This window comes from Cydia strobilella, chromosome 9 (genome assembly GCF_947568885.1).
Source record: "Cydia strobilella chromosome 9, ilCydStro3.1, whole genome shotgun sequence".
In the NCBI taxonomy this organism is placed as follows: Eukaryota; Metazoa; Arthropoda; class Insecta; order Lepidoptera; family Tortricidae; genus Cydia; species Cydia strobilella.
The window spans coordinates 16,959,681-16,982,671 of NC_086049.1; the positions used below are offsets into that span (position 1 = coordinate 16,959,681).

The following is a 22,991-nucleotide window of genomic DNA, read 5'->3' on the forward strand; positions in this document are numbered from 1 at the left end:
CCATCCATACCTGGGATCATTTTTCGATGTTTATCGGATAATTATCGCGATATTTAATTATACGAACGGGTCTACCGCGATTTAATTTAATTGTTTTTCAGCTGAGTCAGTTGTGGTCACGGAATTAAATCGCGGTAGATCTGTTCGTATAATTAATTAAATATGTGTTCAAAACGCGAGAGTTATTTATCAAAGACTATAATTATCTGGATAATTTCGAACTCTGGTGGTAAATAAAACAAGCTAGTACAATGCATTATTATTAATCTTCTCTCTTGTATATAAAAGTCGTGGCCGGTCCGCGCGGCGCCACCGTGCAACGTGCACCGTGCGCCGTGCACCGTGCGCCGTGCACCGTGCGCCGTGCACCGTGCACCGTGCACCGCCGCCGTCGCGCGCCGGTCGGCGTCCTACTCTAACCCAGCTCGCTTCATGTATTTACATAGCGTTACTCGTACCCCTGCGAACAAAACAGTATTCTAGCAGATTAGAAAAAATACATTAACAAAAAGTCGCACAAAACGGCCAGTGTAGACGTGCTTCGCGAGGCGTCTACACTGGCCGTTTTGTGAGCGAGGAAATTGTGTGGACCCGGCTATTGTACCCATACAATAAATAATACTTATATATTATATAATCTTGTACAAAAAACTCGTTCTCTTGAATAAACTGTTTGCTGTGCCCTACAGGGTGTCATGTTGTACACAATTCTATGTTAAGTATAGGTTAAGATACAATGTGATATGCAATAAAGATTATGAGTATGAGTATTGATAATGACTCATTAGGAGGCGATCAAATATTACGTAACGCAATTTTCGGAGATTTTTGTATTCAACATCAACATCAACATCAAACATTTATTCAGCAAATAGGCCACAGGGGCACTTTTACATGTAAATTTTTACAAGCAATACAAAACCAAAATTTACAAAAAACAATTACAAATATGGAATCAATAAAATATTAGATACTTTGTCAGAGATGTATCCAGTCTAAATGTCGAATTACACAAAAAAAGAAAACTAATAAAAAATATACAAACAACAGATATTAGATCCATAACTAATCCAGATCAAATTACTATTCTCTTATTAAAATCAGAATACGCCTGGAGGTTTTCCTTCACCTTAGAGTAACTGCAAACTACCTAGTATCACTAGACTTATATTGACCGGGATATAGACCGTGATTACCTTTTGTATTATTTGTGAGCTCCCGATATTTCGACGCAGTTACATGCATCATGTTCACGGGTGACTGAAGATAGCGGGTGGGTGTCACAAATAATACAAAAGGTAATTACGGTCTATATCCCGGTCAATATAAGTCTAGTGAAACTAACCGTGAATCATTCAAAACTCTACCTCGTATCACTCACCTACCTAGTATAAAGTTATCACTCACCGTGGCATAGCGCACATCTCACACGCGTCGCGTCGCATGGAGTTGTGGAAAGTGCAGATCCCGCATGTCCACACACCGCTCTCGTCACCCACTGATGCTACCATGTGGTCGTCCTGAAACACATATAAGAATATAAATAACTTCTAAACTATTTATTTTTCCCCTCACTAGCTCGGAAAGTTGTCTTTTATCCTTTAAAACAAGCGGGGAAAAACGCGTTTTATCCACTAGTGGGGAAAGTAATTTGACCTTGGATGGAGCGCGTTTAAGTAGCTTGACAGATAACAAAACGTAAAACGCTCATAATAATGATTCGTTTGATATTAATTATCATTAAACAAATGGTTTGAGAATCTTATAAAAAATACCAAATTTAGCTTTATTTAATGATTTTATGTCATAAACCTTAAAGTTCCATAAGAAACGTTTGTTTTTTTGCATCATTGACATTTCATACGTCAGAAATGTCAACATTGTCAATAAAATTTTTACTTAAAAACTTCTCACGTAAAAATACAGAATTTCCAGTTTTTTGTTATAATATCGTAAAAAATTAATGATTTCAGTGATGAAGATGATCTAACGCCTGTGGATGTGGCACTTTCCTCGCTATAGTGAGGTGAAAAGTTTTGTGTTACACACGGGTGCAAATGTATTTTACTTCTCGTGTGTTGAAACACTTGCTACGCTCAGCTCAGGATTCTATTTTAGAACCACTCGCTTTGCTCGTGGTTCAACTATAGAATCCTTTCGCTTGCTCGTGTTTCAATTCCACACTCGCGGGTAAAATACAACTTTGCACCCTTGTATAACAAATAACTATTAAAATGTCAAAAAAAAAATTTGAAATTCTCATAACGAGCTCTTTCATTTGATATGTAGCACAATATAGTTTTAAAACAGCAAATTGTCCCAAAAATACCAATGATATCCGCAACCGTAAAAGAATATAAAAGAATAATGATTTATAAGACAGGTTATTTAGGACCAACCCCGAAATCGCGAAAAAAAAATTGACTGTTTCATACATTTTGGCTGGTCCATTTTCTATGGGAAGGAATTTTTTTTTAGCGATTTCGTGGTTCTAGCATCGCGCGCGCGCACGGCGACCAGCAGCGCGTCCAGCGACTCCAGCGCGTTGCTGGCGATGAAGAGCAGCGTGTGGAGGTCAACATCAAACATTTATTCAGCAAATAGGCAAGCAATAAAATTAACCAAAAATTACAAAAAACATTTACAAATATGGAATCAATAAAATATTCGATACTTTGTAAGGGATGTATCCAGTCTGTCAAATTACACAAAAAAAACTAAAAAAAAATATACAAACAACAGACAAGTACTTAAATTGTTTAGAGATGTAAAAGTCTCTAAGTGTCAGAGATAAAATATATGTATATAATAAAAAAAAACGATCATCAAATTATTCTTAGAGGTGTGTTGGGTCTCCTGTGTGTGTGTGTGTGTGTGTGTGTGTAGACACTCACCTGAGCACCGCACAAGTGTTCTAGCGTGGCCCAGGCCGGCGTGTCGGCGCGCCACCGCTCGGCGGCCAGCGCGTCGCGCGCGCGCACGGCGCCCAGCAGCGCGTCCAGCGACTCCAGCGGGATCGGCAGCGTCTCGTTGCTGGCGATGTACACCAGCGTGTGGAGGTCGGACATCGCCTGTGTATAAATATTCATTGTGATTTTTACGGAAAAACCAATAATAAAAAAGCCGTAGACTTTAATTGGGACATTTTCTATGAAAAGATATTTTATTGTCGATGGCGCACCGCACAGCGTCGCGCGGCATTGTATTTATATCGGAGCATTGTTTATAAAGGCGTAAGCGCCATCGACAATAAAGTCCCTTTTTATAGAAAATACCACAATTTTCTTCAAATGTTTGCCAAAGTTTTCTTTGCTGATTAAACATTAGGAGGCGAAAGGAACATACGATGACGAAAGAAATAACTATAACTAGTACCTGACGAGACACTAAACTCTCAGAATCATCCAGACTGTTTGTGCAACGCTACCCTCGTCTGTAGATACTGCGGTGCGCGGAGGGGAACGCTGCACGCAGGCTGAGGAGGGGTAAAGCGTGGGTGCTCACACCAAAGCGCACGTCTACTAGTAGGTGGGCTAACTGGGACCCGTCGGAGAGAAACGGAGACTTATTGCCCATAGATCATGACACTAACCTCTAAGAAACTCTCGGAATCTTCCAGATGCTTGTGAAGCGCTTCCCTCGTCTGTAGATACTGCGGCAGCGGGCGGTGCGCGGGGGGGAAGGCCGCCCGCGGGCTGAGGAGGGGTGAAGCGTTGGTGCTAACGCCGCAGGGCACGTCTACTAGTAGGTAGGCTACGGGGACCCGTCGGAGAGAGACGGACACTTCGTTGCCGTAGGCGTCTTTTTCCTGAAAAAATATAGTTTTTAGGGTTCCGTATCCAAAAGATAAAAACGGGTCCCTATTACTAAGTCTCTTCTGTTCGTCTGTCTGTCACCAGGCTGTATCTCATGAACCGTGATAGCTAGACAGTTGAAATTTTCACAGATGATATATTTCTGTTGTCGCTATAACAACAAATACTAAAAAGTACGGTACCCTCGGTGGGCGAGTCCGACCTCGCACTTGTCCGATTTTTATTAGAAATAAACTTCTTCGTAAGCTTTCAGCATTTTGTGCAGTGAGAAATTCAAAAAAACTATGTAAAATACATCCCGTCACCCGTAGACTACGATACGAATACGAACGCTGTGAAGGGTTCGACACTTCGGGATGTATTTTTAATTAATTATACGCGATATAATTCGCTCACATAGTGTTACTCGTATTTCATGAGTAACTATCGCAGTAACCGAAGCTCGAAGACAATAATTATGTTCGAAATTGTTAACGTGTGTCAAAAACAACCTTAATACCTATTAGATATGAGTCGGTAGGAGTTCAAAGTCAATCATTAAAACTAATTTCAAATAAGTAGTAAATAATTCTAGAGCAGAGCCCAACTGGGGAAGTACCTCCACCTTACAGAAAACCGCAGCCAAATAACACTAGACCCTACTCATAGTGTTGTGTTCCTGCCGGTGAGTAAGGTTGCCAGAGCTCGAGGGAGAGGAGTGTTAGGGTGGGCAACGCGCATGTAACTCCTCTGGAGTTGCAGGCGTACATAGGCTACGGAGACTGCTTAACATCAGGCGGGCCGTATGCTTGTTTGCCACCGACGTAGTATAAAATAAAAAATAAGTACTTTTATGGCTATATTTATTTCTGAGTAAAAATTTATGAATAAAAATTCTGAGTAAAATTTTTATAGGAAGACATGAATGAAACAACATTGTGAGATTATGCCTAATTTGTACGCCGAGTCAGGCCTAACTATCGTAAACTATACCTGTGGGAATAATTTCATATAGCCTAGAACCTTGACATCTATGGGGCCGTGGCCTAGATTTCTACTGCGTCCTAAATCCAGGCTCAGAAAACATATAACATATAGCCTTCCCTTTAATATTTGAGAATTCAAATTCATTCACGAATGTAACCACGTAAGGCCCAATATGTGCATTACAATGTACACTCCGATTCAATCTAATAAAAACCTTTTTTCAATCTAAATAAAGTTGCATTCAAGTTGCGTCGTGGCAGGGAGATGGGACAGTGCCCTAATTAGGCACTGGACCTCCCAACATCTTAGTTTAGGTACTAACATAGTAATTTAAGTGTATTTGTAACTAACAAAATATGGATTGTAATATAGTCCGAAATAAATAAAATAAAAAATTTTTTTATTTCTTTTGTTTCATTAAACGAAATTCTTCCCATTTTATTATACAACAAGGTGTAGTTCATAACGTAACTGACGTATGTTTATTCTAGCCAAATCAAAAAAAAAAAAGTTAATTGATACAATAAATCTTATGATTTAAACAAGGTTAAGTAAACTTATTAATAATAAATAATAATAATAAATTATTTATTTGGCAGGCAAGAAACCCAATTTTTACAATTTACAAATAAACAAAAAATACAGTGCAAAATACTAAAACTTACAACCTAAAACAATGAAATAAAACATTTACAAACTTATGGACTAAAGATTATTCTAGTTAAACACTGCTTGATGTTGTTGCAAGATATAGAAATTGCGTGTTACACCTGCACTAGGCTATGCCTGTCTCGCACGATGGCAATTTTCCTAGTTTGCTAGTTTTTTATTGCTAATTTAAAAAATATCTCCACAAGTCCACACAATCATCATCTCAAAAATACAAAAAGATTTACCAAAGATAGATATAACTCCGTAACTCTTATTATATCCTCTTTGGATTTACACTACTACAATCTACGGCAAACAAACGTTCGCTAGTTGCACGATAGGAACAGCGCCATCTGCCATGACATTGGGTAAACAACTATGTTAAGAGTTTTATACACAAGGTTCAAATGGTTCAAATTCAAATTGAGGTTCAAATTAAAATTTGTAAAGATTGTATGTCCTGTTCTCAAAATGAAATGAAATGATCTCATACTAAGTATGTTTAAAAATTGAGGTTAAAAAGCTGCACTCGTAGCGCTATGTCGTAGCAGATAGCATAATTTTCCCGGTACGTATATAGTTTCGTAGAGGAGTAACGAAACGACACCTTGAGGTCGATTTAAATTTAACAATTTATTCTGGTTTTGATACGTACTGGACGATCGTCTAGGCATCATCTTCCTCGCGTTATCCCGGCATTTTTTGCCATGGGGAGCCTCGGGTCCGCTTGACAACTAATCTAGTTAGGGTTCCGTACCCAAAGGGTAAAAACGGGACGGGAAGAATAAAATAAATATTATTTATTTGCCGTTTTTTTGCGTAATGGTACGGAACCCTTTGTGCGCGAGTCCGACTCGCACTTAGCCGGTTTTTTTTTTAATAAAAGCGACTGCCATCTGACCTTCCAACCCAGAAGGAAAACTAGGCCTTTATATATATATATATATATTTTTTTTTTTGACGCAGGGGTAAATGCATTTACGCATCTCACCCCCCGGGCCGGGGAAGCCCATCGGGGGGGTGGTATGTGGGGCTCGCTCCTCCCGTACATCCTCTAACCAGAGGATGGGGACGAGAATACCCACTAACATCCCCTGCGGCGTCACCCTCTCAGACGTTGTATGGGGGCATCATGGGCTCGCGCATTCATTCTTCTACCATGCCCCCCGAGGCCTTTATATTGGGATTAGACCGGTTTCCTCACGATGTTTTCCTTCACCAAAAAGCTGGTAAATATCACATGTTGTTTCGTACATTAGTTCCGAAAAAATTATTGGTACGAGCCGGGATTTTAACCCGCGACCTCCGGATTGAAAATAGTACCCTCTTACTTCTAGGCCACCAGCGCGCCGGTCGTCATAAATATTTCAGTACGACCACGTTACCTGGACTTTATTTATTTTATAAAGTAAAAAAAAAAAACAATACCTGACCTAAAGTGACATAAAACTATTCTTACACACGTACAGTTGACCAAAAACTACAATCATTAATCATATCTTAAGTTAAAATCAACATCGCTCCCAGCCTTCAAACCACCACCAATACGCGTGCGCCCAAACCAGGCATTCAATAAAGCCTAGGATACCTATTACCGCGAAATGCCTAGGTGACCTACATGCACGCAATCGATACGCCTGGGTTGATAACGGACGTCCCAACAAACATTTCTATGTATATATCTTATGTCCAAAGAGATAAGGTCGAAAACGGTAGATGAATTTATGATCGTGATTGTACTGTTTGGTCCTGTGGTGTGCTTACCGAAAAGTCATAACTGCGTACATGTATTTCATACGGACATATGACCTTTTGGTTTCGAGCAGACATTACAACCTCGCGCATATGACAATATAACCTTGCAGATATCCTTTTAAAGCAAAAAAGTTTGAACGCTCTTCGAATCCTATACTGACTTAAGCCTTTTTGTTACTAGAACGCACCCGTTGTCCCAATCTAAAAGGTCATAACTCCCTAATATTTTCATACAGACTTACTCCCCTATGGGTTTGGGTCAGTTGTAAAGTTTCGCGCATCTGACGACAACGTTGCACAGAATGACGCGATCATGAACTAGCGGCTGATAGTTACGCCCTTATGCGGGCGCGTGGGCGGCGTTACGGCATGGCGGGGTGGCTTTGTCATGGGGTAACCTATCAAATCGTGTTTAATGGCGTGACACCTGTTTATTATATTGAACTCTAAACATCAAAGAGACCAATAAAAGAGAGGTCAGGAAAAAAATCGACCTAGCTTAGGTAAAGAATAAGTTCTTGGGGAAAAACTCCAGGGCCAGGGAACAGTACGCGGGATATACAGAAGTTAAAGAAAATATCGTGAAAACAACCCGCATACGGCTGGAAACAAAATCAAAGGTGTGTGTCCGCATTGGGTTAGCGTGAAGACTAACACCCATACTCTCTTGTACAATGAGATGAGGCCAGTGTCACAAGTGGGATGTGTATAGGTAGTTTATGCTGTATCATCAGTCAATCGTCCAAACACGCTCAACTCACAACAAAGTAGCGAGCGGAGAAGAGAACGTGTCATGCGTTAAGGAGGGACAACATGATTAGTAACCTTTCGACTTTTCCCTTTCTACTTCGTTTTCATCCTCCATTCTCTTTTATAAAAAAATGGTCTCATCATCATATTTTGTGAGACCATAGGCCCATGTCGTCTCTTGCAACTAACGACACCGAGTCCGTCTGAGCTAAGATTGCACCGACTCAAACACAACAGTGTGGGAGTAAAGTTATAATAAACGACATATTTTTACAGAAATTCGACATTAATGATGACATTGCAATTTCTTGCAGCGTTATAGCTCCTCTACACGATGGCCCAGCGCTGTTCCAGCAACATGGCCATGCTATGGTTATATTGGTTATGGCTCCTTTACACAATGGCCCAGCGCTGGACCAGCGAGATGGCCATGCGATGGTTGAGAAATGGGCCACGTGAGAAATGCGTCCGCACCATCGCTAGCCCACTACCTTTGATGTGCGGACGAAAAACCGACACCGTGGCCATCCCGCCCATCTTAGTGGGCCAGTATGATGGCTAATCATGTAGAGGACCCATTAGCTTGGTCCGTCTCTACGTCCTCTGTGTATTATCTGTTCTGTGTTGAAGCGACGTCCTTACAAAGTCACAGCGCCAGCTCCATCTGTTGATCGAGCGTCCAGCTCCGCTGTGTTTATAACAGTGATGTGGCAGACCTCGAGGAACTAAGTTTAGTTACGGTAGTTAGTTAGTTGGGGGGATGTGAACGGGTCACTACACTAGTGGGGGAACGAGCGGAAAAGCCGGAAAAGGATGGCCGGTGAAGTGAGTATTTTTCAACTTTGGATATTTTTAAACTATATTAAAAACCGGCCAAGTGCAAGTCGGACTCGCGCACGAAGGGTTCCGTATCATTACGCAAAAAACGGCAAAAAAATCGCGTTTGTTGTATAGGAGCCCCACTTAAATATTTATTTTAATCTGTTTTTTAGTATTTGTTGTTAAAGCGGCAACAGAAATACATCACCTGTGAAAATTTAAACTGTCTAGCTATCACGGTTCATGAGATACAGCCTGGTGACAGACGGACAGACAGAGAGACAGACATCGAAGTCTAATAGGGTCCCGTTTTTACCCTTATTACAATGCGCTTTTCTATGTAAAAAAACTATCATATGTCCTTAAAGATAAACCTCCGTCCCAAAAAATCCGGCGTAAGAAACTCGGCGGGACTTTTTTGTTCAAAAGTTTTGTGTAGGGCGACGGCGCCAGTCATGGACATTTTAAGCACAGTAGTACCCAGTAATGGACAGCAAAGGTGTAATGCCTTATATTATAGCCCACCATCTATACTAGGTATTATATGGCCATCAGGTACCTGAACATAGTGCTGTTAGTTAGAAATATAGTGTAGTCTGCCCCAAACTTTAAATGCACTTTTCGTCGGGTGGTCACACAAATCTCTGTTTTGACATTTTGCTGGGACGTCAGTTAGCCGCGACCACGACCAGCCGGGCTAGCACATGATTGGCGCGAGAGTATCTCGCCGCGACATAGACTACCCGTCCCTCTTTAATTCATACAGTTAGTAAATGACGGGTAGTCGCGGCGAGATACTGTCGCGCCAATCATGTGCTCGGCCTACAGTGAAACCTGTGTCGAAACGTCGGTAAATAAAGGTAACAAAATAAATTCGCGATAGACCCGATTGTAAATGTGATTTAATATGTGTTCAAAACGCGAAAGTTTTAAATGTTATATAGGGTCATCATGGTTCGACCCTGAACCGCTGTCAAACTTCGGTTTTGTATGAAGTTTCCTTTCTGTACGGCATTACTATTATTTATTCTGTGCCTTGACGTTAACGTTGACCGTGTGTTGATCCCAGATGGCGCACTCTCCACCCCCAGGTTCAATTGAGGAGCTGGCCCACTGCTCCAACTGCCACCGCGCCTTCGACGAGGCCGAGCACGAGCCCAAGCTTCTGCAGTGTCGACACTACTTCTGTCTCACTTGCACCCGCCACGTCCTCGGCGCCGGGAGGGAGATATACTGCGTGCATTGCTGGAAGCGAACCATGCCACCTGGAGGATTGGTTGAACATTTACCTACGCACGCTCCTGTGTTGGCTTTAGCGCTTCGTCTTCAGAATCAAGAATCTGATGCGCTGTCAATTGAAGAGCAGGATGTATGCGGCCCGCATGTGATGCCAGCGCTCTGGTGTGCGACATGCAACGTGCTCGCATGCCGTGCGTGCACTGAGCATGCCCCGCATATGCTCCGTCCAGCCGCGGAAGTCCGAGCGATGCTACTCCGAGACGCGAGGGCATTGCATTCGGAGTTGACCCATCTAGCGGAACGCCAGCGGAACTCGCTGCTTCGAACTTTAGACGCCGCTAATACCCTCAAATTGAGACTAGAAGGGGAATTAGCATCGCCGGTCGTCGAACCAGAGCCATCAGCGAATGTAGCATTGCCGGTTATTGCCGCTGAACGTGATCGGTTGAAAGCGCTATACGATCGAACACTGATAAACTGCCGGCTGGATGATTTAGCGCGCTGCTCACTAGCGCCAGTCAATTTCGATTTGCTGCGTAATGCTTTAGCGGCGGCTGAGGTACCAGGGCCACCGGAAGTGGTTGATCCGGTGCTTTTCTTAACAAACTACTGTATGACGCAACTATTCGCTCGCAAGCTGACCGCAACCGCGCCTCCGTCCCCTTCAACAAGACCTCACTTCTTCTTCGCGCTGGAAGTAGACGGAGCTCCTGCGGGTCGTGTGGTCATCGCTTTACGAGAGGACGCAGCGCCGCGTATGTCACGCAACTTTGCAGCTTTAGCTACAGGAGAGCTCGGAGTAGGCTATCGCGGTTGCTGCGTTTTCCAATGCTGGGAAGGCGAGAGCGTTATAACTGGAGATTTCGAACTTAACAACGGTCGCGGCGGACGCAGCGTTTACACTGAAGGTTACTTCATGCCAGATGATTCTCGGCTGCCAGCTGTGCGCGGTTCTGTAGGTATGCGTCGCTCGCAGAAGAGGCACGATATGCTCGGATTGGTCGGTTCCCAGTTTAGGATCGTACTGCGTGAGATGCGCGGTTTCTCAGCGATCTTCGGGAATGTTGTCGAAGGCCTGGAGATTGTCGACCGGCTCAGCAGTACAGGTGACCTGGCCGGAAAGCCTCACAGCTCTATCGTTATCTCCAACTGCGGTCGCCTCTAATTTCTACCTCTACTTTTCGCGGACCAACTTCTACGGTCGGCGCTATTTTTATAGACGTTTTTGAAGTATTTTGAGCTTGTTGTGGTTCGGTTGCCACTTAAATACATACATATATTTTTGTTATCGATGTGAAAGAGGCCCAGCCTCGCGTAGCTATAATTCTAAGTATTAATGTAAATGTAACGGCCCGCTTTAGGGTAAGAAATATATTAACACGCGGCGCCGCTAAGGGTCTAAGACTGTGATGTAGGCTTTACGGAGAGGAACGACTCGATTGTTATATTTTATCGTGTTTATCCGAGTTTATCAGGGTACCTCCCATTGAACTGTAAAGCCGTTTAGGAGTAGTGTTTAAATTCGTATTTCGTTAAATAATGGGAGGTAGTAAAAGTGCTGTGTAGTTTACTTCGACCGCGTAGATACCATTCACACTGTTAACTGGGCGTTTTCCCAAAAAAAAATACATTTCATTCATGTCTTCAAAATATTGACTTCTTGGGCTCATTTTATTTAGATTCATTTGTACATTCACGCCTCATATATGAAAAAATGTGACCCAAGATTTCCTTTACAGATAGTCACATTTTTGTACGAATCATTTATTTATTTGTAATGAACGTGACGCACTGTAATTATATTTTTTATACAAAATTTTGGGACACATTTTTTCATGTATAAGGCGTGAATGTACAAACGATTCTGAGTAAAATGAGCCCAAGAAGTTAATATTTTAAAGACATGAATTAAATGTACAATTTAGGAAAAAAAATTACAAATCGTAATTCTTGTTGCAAAGACGAGTGTTGCTGTTAGTACATAAATCGTATTGTATCGTTGGGGTTATAACAGGTGGACAATAATATGCGTCAGTATTTTATGGCCAAACACCCACCTGTTAAACCCCGTATCGTTTGCTTCATGACACGGTCGTCGTATCATATAGTAGTAATAAGTACATATAATCAAAGAGTTATTAATAGTAAAAGATTGTATAAAGTCTAAGAAAGAATAGTGCCTCGTATTTAAACTAGATGTAGCTGTACGGCCCTTTAGATTATGCAGTAGGTAGGTAATTCTGGTTGTCAGATGCCGATAGATAATTTAGTTACCACAAACAATGGCGCCGTATAGTATATGGTGTATTCATGTAATTTAGAATACTACAGAATCAGATTCCCTTTGGGAGCATAGGTTCGGATCATAGCCATAGTATATACAAGTACCTAGTTATACACATGAAACCGAGCGACCAGGGGTAAGAGAAAGACATATTCATGTATTGACAGTTTCATGGCAGCATAAACCTTTTTCTCTTTCACACTTGTAAATTTCGGTATTTCGCCATCGCCTCCTTGCTATGATGCAATAACCCGACCATGAAAAAAATGCCCGGTCGGTGATAAAGACAAAGCATGGCACTATTTCCTCTTATAGGAATCGCAATAAGACTATCTTTCTCTATCAAAGAGGGTCAGGCCCTATGTTCGGATCCAACCGACTACGCCATGTCATGGTATGCGTCAATGACACTCGAGTTGTACTTCAAGACTGTTTATTGATAATCCAAGGTGGGTGCACAATTCTGAACTACCGACAGGATAGTTCTGAAAATCACCCATAACTCAATTATATTAGAATCCATTTTCGTTATCAAATAATCAAAGTATTCAGATTTGCCCGAATGCACGTTACATCTAGTTCGGGGGCAGCATTTCTTAGGCTTTACGCTTATTCTAGCAATCAGTAACTTTTTGATATAGACCGCGAGCCAGGCGCAAATTTTGTCAGTCATCGCCTCCCTCACTCGTATAGCGGTTAACGGCTATGTATGATAAACCCTCGTGAACGTCAGCTGCCGCTCCGTTGGTGGGTTGAGAAATGGCAGCCACCGAAACGCGTAACGATCTTTCCACCGCGATACAACAGGCTGACAATTTGTTTTATTAACAATAGCATCTAAACTATCATCTGACAAAGTATCAAACGGGAGGCGATGACGCCGATGACTGAATAGAATTTTTATTTTTACATGTTCATGTGACCAGCTGACGGTCTTTCAGCGATACAATCGGCTGACGATTTTGTTTATTCACAAATTTGTTCCTGGCCCGCGGTCTTATAGTAATATAATGTAGCTTGCCGCGGATGGCAATCGTTGTCGTGTCGTTGTTATTGTCCACTTGTGACGCTGTGGATTTCTGATCTGTCAATAAATCTTCAAGCAGCAAAGGTTGTTTTACTGGTCCCTTCCTCTATATTATGTACTATAAACTAGCCATAGAAATGCTAAAATTATGGATATTCAATTATTTATACTTTAACTCTTTTCCAGGCCGCACTAACCTACAAGGTTTTCCCAAAAAATCCAAATATGTGCCATTTTCAACCAAAAGGTACCACATTGTCGCTTGTCGATAAGGTTGATTTCGAATTGAAGCTATATGGAAATAGCGCCTTATTGACAACCGACAATAAGTACCCTTTTGGTTGAAAATGGCACATATATTCCAATTAATCCAGCTTTGATAATGCATTTGAAGACAAGTCACATTTCGGAGAGTGCAATATAATTTGAACCTTAAATCGGAATGCTAAAGTTGAAATTCTATATTTTGTAGCGAAACAAACAGCATATGTTTTTAATGCCCTGGATGCCAGCCCTTTAAGCCAAATCTCATAGAAAAAGGGGCAAGCTATGATGGCGCTATCTCTGCAAACCTTTGACAGTTGCCAACCCCATTACTAAAACATTTGAAGACGAAAGAAAAATCGCGGAGGTACCTTATAATAGACATCGGGCACGGGGCGCTCCGGCGTGGGGTCGCGCACGTAGCCCAGGTCGGGCGCGTCCCTCGTGGGCAGCAGCAGTACCTTATAATAGACATCGGGCACGGGGCGCTCCGGCGTGGGGTCGCGCACGTAGCCCAGGTCGGGCGCGTCCCTCGTGGGCAGCAGCAGTACCTTATAATAGACATCGGGCACGGGGCGCTCCGGCGTGGGGTCGCGCACGTAGCCCAGGTCGGGCGCGTCCCTCGTGGGCAGCAGCAGTACCTTATAATAGACATCGGGCACGGGGCGCTCCGGCGTGGGGTCGCGCACGTAGCCCAGGTCGGGCGCGTCCCTCGTGGGCAGCAGCAGTACCTTATAATAGACATCGGGCACGGGGCGCTCCGGCGTGGGGTCGCGCACGTAGCCCAGGTCGGGCGCGTCCCTCGTGGGCAGCAGCAGTACCTTATAATAGACATCGGGCACGGGGCGCTCCGGCGTGGGGTCGCGCACGTAGCCCAGGTCGGGCGCGTCCCTCGTGGGCAGCAGCAGTACCTTATAATAGACATCGGGCACGGGGCGCTCCGGCGTGGGGTCGCGCACGTAGCCCAGGTCGGGCGCGTCCCTCGTGGGCAGCAGCAGTACCTTATAATAGACATCGGGCACGGGGCGCTCCGGCGTGGGGTCGCGCACGTAGCCCAGGTCGGGCGCGTCCCTCGTGGGCAGCAGCAGTACCTTATAATAGACATCGGGCACGGGGCGCTCCGGCGTGGGGTCGCGCACGTAGCCCAGGTCGGGCGCGTCCCTCGTGGGCAGCAGCAGTACCTTATAATAGACATCGGGCACGGGGCGCTCCGGCGTGGGGTCGCGCACGTAGCCCAGGTCGGGCGCGTCCCTCGTGGGCAGCAGCAGTACCTTATAATAGACATCGGGCACGGGGCGCTCCGGCGTGGGGTCGCGCACGTAGCCCAGGTCGGGCGCGTCCCTCGTGGGCAGCAGCAGTACCTTATAATAGACATCGGGCACGGGGCGCTCCGGCGTGGGGTCGCGCACGTAGCCCAGGTCGGGCGCGTCCCTCGTGGGCAGCAGCAGTACCTTATAATAGACATCGGGCACGGGGCGCTCCGGCGTGGGGTCGCGCACGTAGCCCAGGTCGGGCGCGTCCCTCGTGGGCAGCAGCAGTACCTTATAATAGACATCGGGCACGGGGCGCTCCGGCGTGGGGTCGCGCACGTAGCCCAGGTCGGGCGCGTCCCTCGTGGGCAGCAGCAGTACCTTATAATAGACATCGGGCACGGGGCGCTCCGGCGTGGGGTCGCGCACGTAGCCCAGGTCGGGCGCGTCCCTCGTGGGCAGCAGCAGTACCTTATAATAGACATCGGGCACGGGGCGCTCCGGCGTGGGGTCGCGCACGTAGCCCAGGTCGGGCGCGTCCCTCGTGGGCAGCAGCAGTACCTTATAATAGACATCGGGCACGGGGCGCTCCGGCGTGGGGTCGCGCACGTAGCCCAGGTCGGGCGCGTCCCTCGTGGGCAGCAGCAGTACCTTATAATAGACATCGGGCACGGGGCGCTCCGGCGTGGGGTCGCGCACGTAGCCCAGGTCGGGCGCGTCCCTCGTGGGCAGCAGCAGTACCTTATAATAGACATCGGGCACGGGGCGCTCCGGCGTGGGGTCGCGCACGTAGCCCAGGTCGGGCGCGTCCCTCGTGGGCAGCAGCAGGCCGCAGCGCTCCAGGGCTTGCGCCTGCGCCGACACTTGGTAGCCTTCAAGGTGGATCTGATTCGTGCTGTCGCCTGACAAGAAAAAAAGAAAAGAAAATTGTCACAAAAAGCACCTCTCCCATTGGATCAACTTTTTTGCCATCCGTCAACCAGGTGACTATCCCTATTGTCATCTGGTTGACGTTAATTACATTTCGAAAATAAAATTGATAATTAATTACTTTACTCAATTACGATTACTTTTATTGAATGCAAGTTTTCAATCATCTTTATTTCCATAATCAGATGAAAATTTTGAATGAGTTTTCAATTTGGTTGGGGAATAGCAAATTTTCTAAGTCCCAAGAATGGGAAATGAGCCCGTTCTTGGGACTTAACACCAACTTTTTATTACTTCATTATGGAAGATATGTTAAAATAAGTATCTTTTGTTATGTATAATTTTTCTCTAAGATCAACCACTATGAAGATAGACGGGGTAGTGATCGACAATTTTTCAAGGCGTTAGGGGCCGTTCGTGGAAATTTCAGTGTCATTTTTCTTTGAACGTAACACCAACTTTTTATTACTTCATTGTGGAAGAAATGTTAAAATAAGTATCTTTCGTTATGTATCAGTTTTCTCCAAGATCAACCATTAAGAAGATAGACGGGGTAGTAATCGACAATTTTTAAAGGCGTTAGGAACTTACTAAAGTTAAGTAACAGAAGCAAGATAGGTGCGACGACGAGCGAAGCGAGGAGGAGTGTTAGGTTAACCGCGATCAAGAACAGACATGTTATTGTACCTACTACAAATGATTTCCGGGATAACAAATACGTTATCCAGGGTATAGTGGAATAAAAAAATATTTTTTCTAATAAATACTCCAAGTAAATTTGTTCATCTTCTGTAATTAAATTGCAAACAATTTAATTACATGGAATTAATTTACTAATAAAATTACGCAAGTAATTAATTACGCCTAACACTAGTAAGCGGTTACCGTAGCCTACAACTGTCGGACCTGTCACCGTGGTGAAATAGGGGCCTGGTGTTATTTGGCTGCGGTTTTCTGTATAAGATGGAGTTACAAGATAGACAGTCAACTAACCTGTAACCGCCATGGTGACAAACTTCGATCCATAGTAACCGCTATCCGCGTGCCGGCACGCGTTCGGATACTCGTTCTGGAAGTGCGCCGCCATTATACATTCTTGCGCAGAGAGAAAATGCGTGTCTACGCCCCTGTGGACAAAGGAAGTTAAAATCACGACTTATTACTCAAAAAAACTGGCCAAGTGAGAGTCGGACTCGCGCACCGAGGGTTCCGTACTTTTTAGTATTTGTTGTTATAGCGGCAACAGAAATACATCATCTGTGAAAATTTCAACAGTCTAGCTATCACGGTTCATGAGATACAGCCTGGTGACAGACGGACAGCGGAGTCTTAGTAATAGGGTCCCGTTTTTACCCTTTGGGTACGGATCCCTAAAAAGGAAGGAACAATGTAACTTCCTCACACTCTCAAGTTGCATAGTTCAAATGGTTATAACGGGCTAATAATGTTAATAATGACGAAATTGATAATTCAATAAAAGTCATAATAATAAATTGATAATTCAATTAAAGTTATGTAATCAGTTGTATAACTTACTGACTATTGTTGGATTTTACAATAAGTTATACAACTTAAGTTAAGAGTATTTTCTTAGTATAGTATACAAGGACCGGGCCCCTATTTCACCACGGTGACAGAAGCCACAATTGTCGACATCACTGTTACTGACATCACAGGCCTCCATAGGCTACGGTAACCGCTTACCATCGGACGGGCGGCGGGCGGTGTGCTTGTTTGCCACCAAGATTATGTCATATTATGTATTAATTGTCAGTTAACAGTAGCTCGGAGAAGTGGTGGTGAACTCTCGGGTCTGTGTACGCTACCACCGGTACATACCTCGTGCACTGCACCTGCCCCGGCTGGTCCTGGAGCGGCAGCAGATCAGTGAACAGCCATCCTACCCGACGGAGCCCTAGCTTGGAGCAGATGTGGTCCACGAGCTCTCCTTTAGGGTCGGGGGCTATTGTGACATGGTCGCGAGATGATGTTTGGGGAGGTTCGTAGATCGCTTCCACTCTCGCACGGATACCTGTGGGATAAACGCACCTTTTAGGAAACTATATTATTACAAGGAGATAAAACAGAAGCATACAAGTGAAGAACAATATAGACAGAATATGTAGAATATACATAACTATTATAGATTATGTTGTTTCCTTAAGCATATCTAGCGACATGCAACACTTAACTATTTTAACTATAACAATTACCTATACATTAAATTCATATTTATGATTTATGAATGTTCTGATCTAAAACTGCTTATCTATTTTTTATATAATTTTGTGACAGCAGCCTTGAATGAGGCACGGGAGCACGAGAATAAATCTACATTACAAAGTAACTGGCAAGATAAAATTAGAACGGAATATGGACCAGTGTCTGTAATAAATCCTTTAGAGATGACATTTTAAATTTTGTAGGACAATAATAATAAAAAAACGTCCAATAGGGTATTTGACTGTATTTAAAATAAATTATTTTACACCTTGCATGAAATAAAGCACCAGAAGATTAATAGAATAAAAAAACCGGCCAAGTGCGAGTCGGACTCGCGCACCGAGGGTTCCGTACTTTTAGTATTTGTTGTTGTAGCGGCAACAGAAATACATCATCTGTGAAAATTTCAACTGTCTAGCTATCACGGTTCATGAGATACAGCCTGGTCACAGACGGACAGACAGACAGCGGAGTCTTATTAATAGGGTCCCGTTTTTACCCTTTGGGTACGGAACCCTAAAAACTATTTTTAGACACAATTTCTATTTTAAAACCCGTTTAAAACTATAAAGAGTAGGTAATTTGATTGTCACGTCACATGCTAGTGTTACATTTAAATTCTATAGTAGCAAAATCGTTTTGACAGTTCGAAAAAAGAAACTGATTTGACTAGCAGTCAAATACCCTATTGTAGCCGTTTAGAACACTTTTGAGTTCAACGACAGCTGCCGATTCAACCGGCATATTATTGAAGAATTTAAAAGGTTTTTATGTATTGTTCTAGAGCTTTCTTCTATCTAAAGTACTAACCTAGTGGCACCAGCGGATGATGCTCATATTGTCCAATTAAATAACCGACTCGCTGATGCCCCGAAGTACGCCAGTAGCCCAGGAACCGTTCAACAACAGCCGCTGATTCGACCAGAACGTTGTCAACAAAGCGGAACGGTTGCCGGTTCAGGGTTAAGGCTCCGGGAGCGCATTTGGAGCAGATGCCGCGCGGCCAGGGAGGGTGCTCCGTGCAACCTGAAAACACGAATCATGTGTAAACAAAAAAGTATTGGCTATGTAAAGAATCCGCGGTCTGGGATCTAAATGCTATAATATGCATGGTGTGGGAAATTTTTCTTTCGAGGAGGTGGTGATTAAACCCACCACACCCAATAATTTTTTTAAACTTATTATTCAGAGCCCACTGTGTCCCACTGCTGGGCAAAGGCCTCCCCCCTCTTTTTCCACTCGTCTCTGTTTAATGCTATATCCGGCCAGCCTGTCAAGAAGGAGTCCAAGTTATCCCGCCATCGCCGACGAGGTCTGCCGGATCCCCGGTTAGACTCGTGGGGCTCCCACTCCGTGGTTAACTTGGCCCACAAGTCATCCGGCATTCGGCAGACATGACCAGCCCAGTCCCATTTCAACTTGGCCGCTTTCCGAGCTACGTCTATTATTTGAGTCTTAGAGCGCAGCGTGGTGTTTCGGACTCGATATCTTAATTTTACACCTAATATGCTGCGCTCGATAGCTCTCTGGCAAACCCCGAGTTTGGACTTCTGAGCTTCCGTCAAGGACCAGGTCTGAGCACCGTAGGTGAGAACTCAATAATATATAATATAATAATCTTAAAATAATAATCTTAAATATAATAATCTTAAAAATTAAAAAAATCAAGGCTCGTCATAAAAATAACAGTCCCATACTAATTAAATTTGCTAACCTGGTTTAATGGTAAGGTTCGGCTCGGCCAGCGAGACAAACTTGCCAGAAGTGATCTTGCGCAGATAGGAGTGGAAAGACATGTGCTTGATGTTGTGTTCACGCAAATAACCTTCATCCCAGGGCTCCAGCGGCGAGCAGTGTACGCAGCACCCTGCTGAATTGTGCCTGCACCTGAGGAGAAAATTTTCATTTGAAGATGGCATTTACCTGCTGATGAGGCATTTTTAAACCAGAGTTCATAGGTTCAAATTTTGAATCTGACCTGTGGCTTGGGCTTCTAAATCCAGCTCAAAGTAATGAATTTTTAGAACTCAGGAACTAATGAAATATCATATGATATTTACTAGATGCTTCTCAAAAGGAAAGGATGGGTGAAGATCGGGCAACTAAAAAGGCACACTTGGGTCAACCAACTGAAGGCCATCTTGTTGGTCATCCTAAATATCGTTTGGCGGATTGGCATCTGCGAAAGCTGGTGTGATATCACTGTAGACCGAGCAAAGTGGAGTGCTGTTGTGTTGGACGGAGCAAAGTGGAGTGCTGTTGTGTTGGAGGCCATTTAAACTAGCATCTGCATCTGTTAGTACTAGGTTGCCTAGCGATCCCTAGCAAACCAGGCTTTTTAACCAGCAGTGGACGAGACTTAGCAAAACCAAACACTGCAAGATGATACGAAATGCTTGAATCCTTCACTCCTGCAGCGGGTTTTTTTTTTTTTTTTTTTTTTATCTGGTTTTTATGGAGGCTTTGGACACTAGGTGAACATGTCAGCCTCATGGGATTTAAATTCACACTTAATTTACTCAAAACAATGTATCCCAGCAGAAGGGTTTTATATTATAATCATACCCCAGATTTGTTGCGTGCGGGAATGATTTCATGATTTCGCGTGTTTATAACTTTGTTTATTGTAAAATAGCTACCAAACTATGAATAAAAAATAGTTAGCTTAAGCTCCAAAAGGGGTTTTTAAAAATGTTCAAATAGTTTTTTTTACAGTTTTACCTTTTTTTTTGGCTAGTGTAAAACATCCCAAAAATCCAGAGTATGATTAATTATGACCATAGAGTAACTTATACTAGAGCGGTACTGTCATAGTAAATTTTGTAACCCCAGTAAATTCACTGCCATCTGTCGACACACTTTAAAACTAAAAATTAATATTTTTAAAAATACGATAAAATGTATTAAGATATGGATAAATCATCTTCCTCGCGTTGTCCCGGCATTTTGCCACGGCTCATGGAAGCCTGGGGTCCGATCGGCAACTAATCCCAAGAATTGGCGTAGGCACTAATTTTTAAGAAAGCGACTGCCATCTGACCTTCCAACCCAGAGGGGAAACTAGGCCTTGTTGGGATTAGTCCGGTTTCCTCACGATGTTTTCCTTCACCGAAAGCGACTGGTAAATATCAAATGATATTTCGTACATTAAGTTCCGAAAACCTCATTGGTACGAGCCAGGGTTTGAACCTGCGACCTTCGGATTGCAAGTCGCACGCTCTTACCGCTAGGCCACCAGCGCTTCATTTAGATATGGATAAATGATTTTTTTTATTTGCATTAATTATTTTAATTATTTTGACCCATGTTCTTTCACTGATATGAGTTAAAATTGTTAAATAACAAACGAAACCGTCAACGCCATCTATACGACAGTTGGCCAAAGCTAGTAGCGCCCTCTGAACGAGAATCAAATTTTCTTGATTTTCAAGGCACGTTTTTTCCTTAGACTGTATCCATCTATTACGGAGTTATATCTATCTTTGTTATGACTTACAATTTAGGATCTCTCTGGCGTTCAATATGACCAGGCATCTGATATAGTTGCAGATCTAGTTCTTCCTCGGCCGGCTTGTTTGTTTGTTTACTATTCTTAGACGGAGCCGGGGTAGTTGTGTCCATAGATGTGGACGACCCAGCTTTCACGTGTGATGGTTCCGCAGTAGTGGCCTGGAATATAATCCCGTTGTGAATGTTAACCTAAATAAATAACATTGAACAAACCTTATTTTTTGTTGTTGTTTTGCTGTAATCTATCACACGTTAAAAAATAATGTCATTCAAAACACTACTGTAATGTGTGTTAACAATTTTAATTCCTTTTTTTTCAACCAATGGTTCCTTTCGCTTTTTAATTTTATTTTCAAAAAAGAGGACAAAGAGGTCCAACATGATATTTGAGCAAGTAATGGATAAAGAATAGGCCCGGAACGTTTTTCTTCATACAAAAAATACTGGTATTATTACATTCTTTTTCATTCTTACTAACTAACTAACTATTTTGGCTCAGTGATCCAAAGAGAATCTTGGCCTCCGAAACGAGACAATGAGATTTTTCATTCTTTGGTTTATTATTTCAATTTTAATGGGACAATCTAATAATACAAAGTTGTTACCTAAATACATGATTTAGTCCTACGTAAAGAGCATTCCTATAATTGACAATGTTGGGTTATTTCGGGTTTAAAATAAAAACGGTTCCGAGCCCTGATAGGCACTATGCCCGAATTTAGTATTAGACCTTTTACATAGCCGTCTTCAGAGGAAAATCAAGACTAGGGAGTAAAATAAACACAATTGTATTGCATTGTTATTGTTACCTGTGCAGTGTCTGATGGCTCAAAGATAATAGCACCATTAACAGGGCTGAGATATAGCATGTCGCCGTGACGTACGCCAGCGTCACAGAGCCTCTGCGACTTGCTGGACACGAGCTCATCCTGCTTAGCGCGATCGCGGTGGAGCGCGAACGCGAACGAGCGCAGGTGCAGCGCGTCGTGCACGCGCTCGTACAGCGCCGCCGTCACGTCAGCGCTGGAGATCTCCACGCGCGTCGTGCCCTCTGCTGACTGCACGCGCAGCGTCTGGAACCGCCGATAACAAACCGTCAGACCATCGAAATTGCATTGTCATTCTCGTGTTTCTAGCAAGTCTAGAAAGACAAGGCGTGCAGGGACCATCAGAAATGAAGAGATAAAGGGTAAATTTGAAACGAAAGCGGAGAACAATAGCGTAATCGTTGGAAAATTCAAAAACAGTTGACGGGAAAGTTCTGTCGGATTTAGGGTAAACGGAACAGTTGTCAAGGTTTTGACAAAGGATGAATTTTTGTGCAGGTCTATATCATTAGCCACGCAAGGTTGGAATTATCAGAAATTAACTAATAAGAAAGAAATATTACCAATTTATTTGAACCTGACATTTTGTTCTACACATACACACAGCAATCACATACTGCTGCTGTCATTATCTTTTTTTTTTTTTTCAACACGTTCATAATGTTTCCCACAAGAAATTTA

General features: G+C 43.3%; 2 protein-coding genes across 2 annotated transcripts; one reads left to right on the forward strand and one right to left on the reverse strand.

The window, feature by feature from the left end:
• Positions 1–247: 247 nt before the first annotated feature.
• Positions 248–22,953, reverse strand: LOC134744456 (nuclear protein localization protein 4 homolog). Its single transcript, XM_063678271.1, has 12 exons — positions 22,874–22,953; positions 22,293–22,556; positions 21,470–21,642; positions 19,688–19,860; positions 18,784–18,999; positions 17,590–17,782; positions 16,744–16,877; positions 15,562–15,722; positions 3,593–3,808; positions 2,895–3,071; positions 1,408–1,520; positions 248–460 (listed from the first exon to the last, which is right to left on the reverse strand). The coding sequence occupies exons 1-12, from the start codon at positions 22,892–22,894 to the stop codon at positions 439–441; spliced, it is 1,863 nt and encodes a 620-aa protein (XP_063534341.1). The 5' UTR covers positions 22,895–22,953; the 3' UTR covers positions 248–438.
• Positions 8,626–11,682, forward strand: LOC134744442 (uncharacterized). Its single transcript, XM_063678254.1, has 2 exons — positions 8,626–8,762; positions 9,826–11,682. Exons 1-2 carry the CDS (start codon positions 8,751–8,753, stop codon positions 11,158–11,160), a joined length of 1,347 nt encoding a protein of 448 aa, XP_063534324.1. The 5' UTR covers positions 8,626–8,750; the 3' UTR covers positions 11,161–11,682.
• Positions 22,954–22,991: the final 38 nt, after the last annotated feature.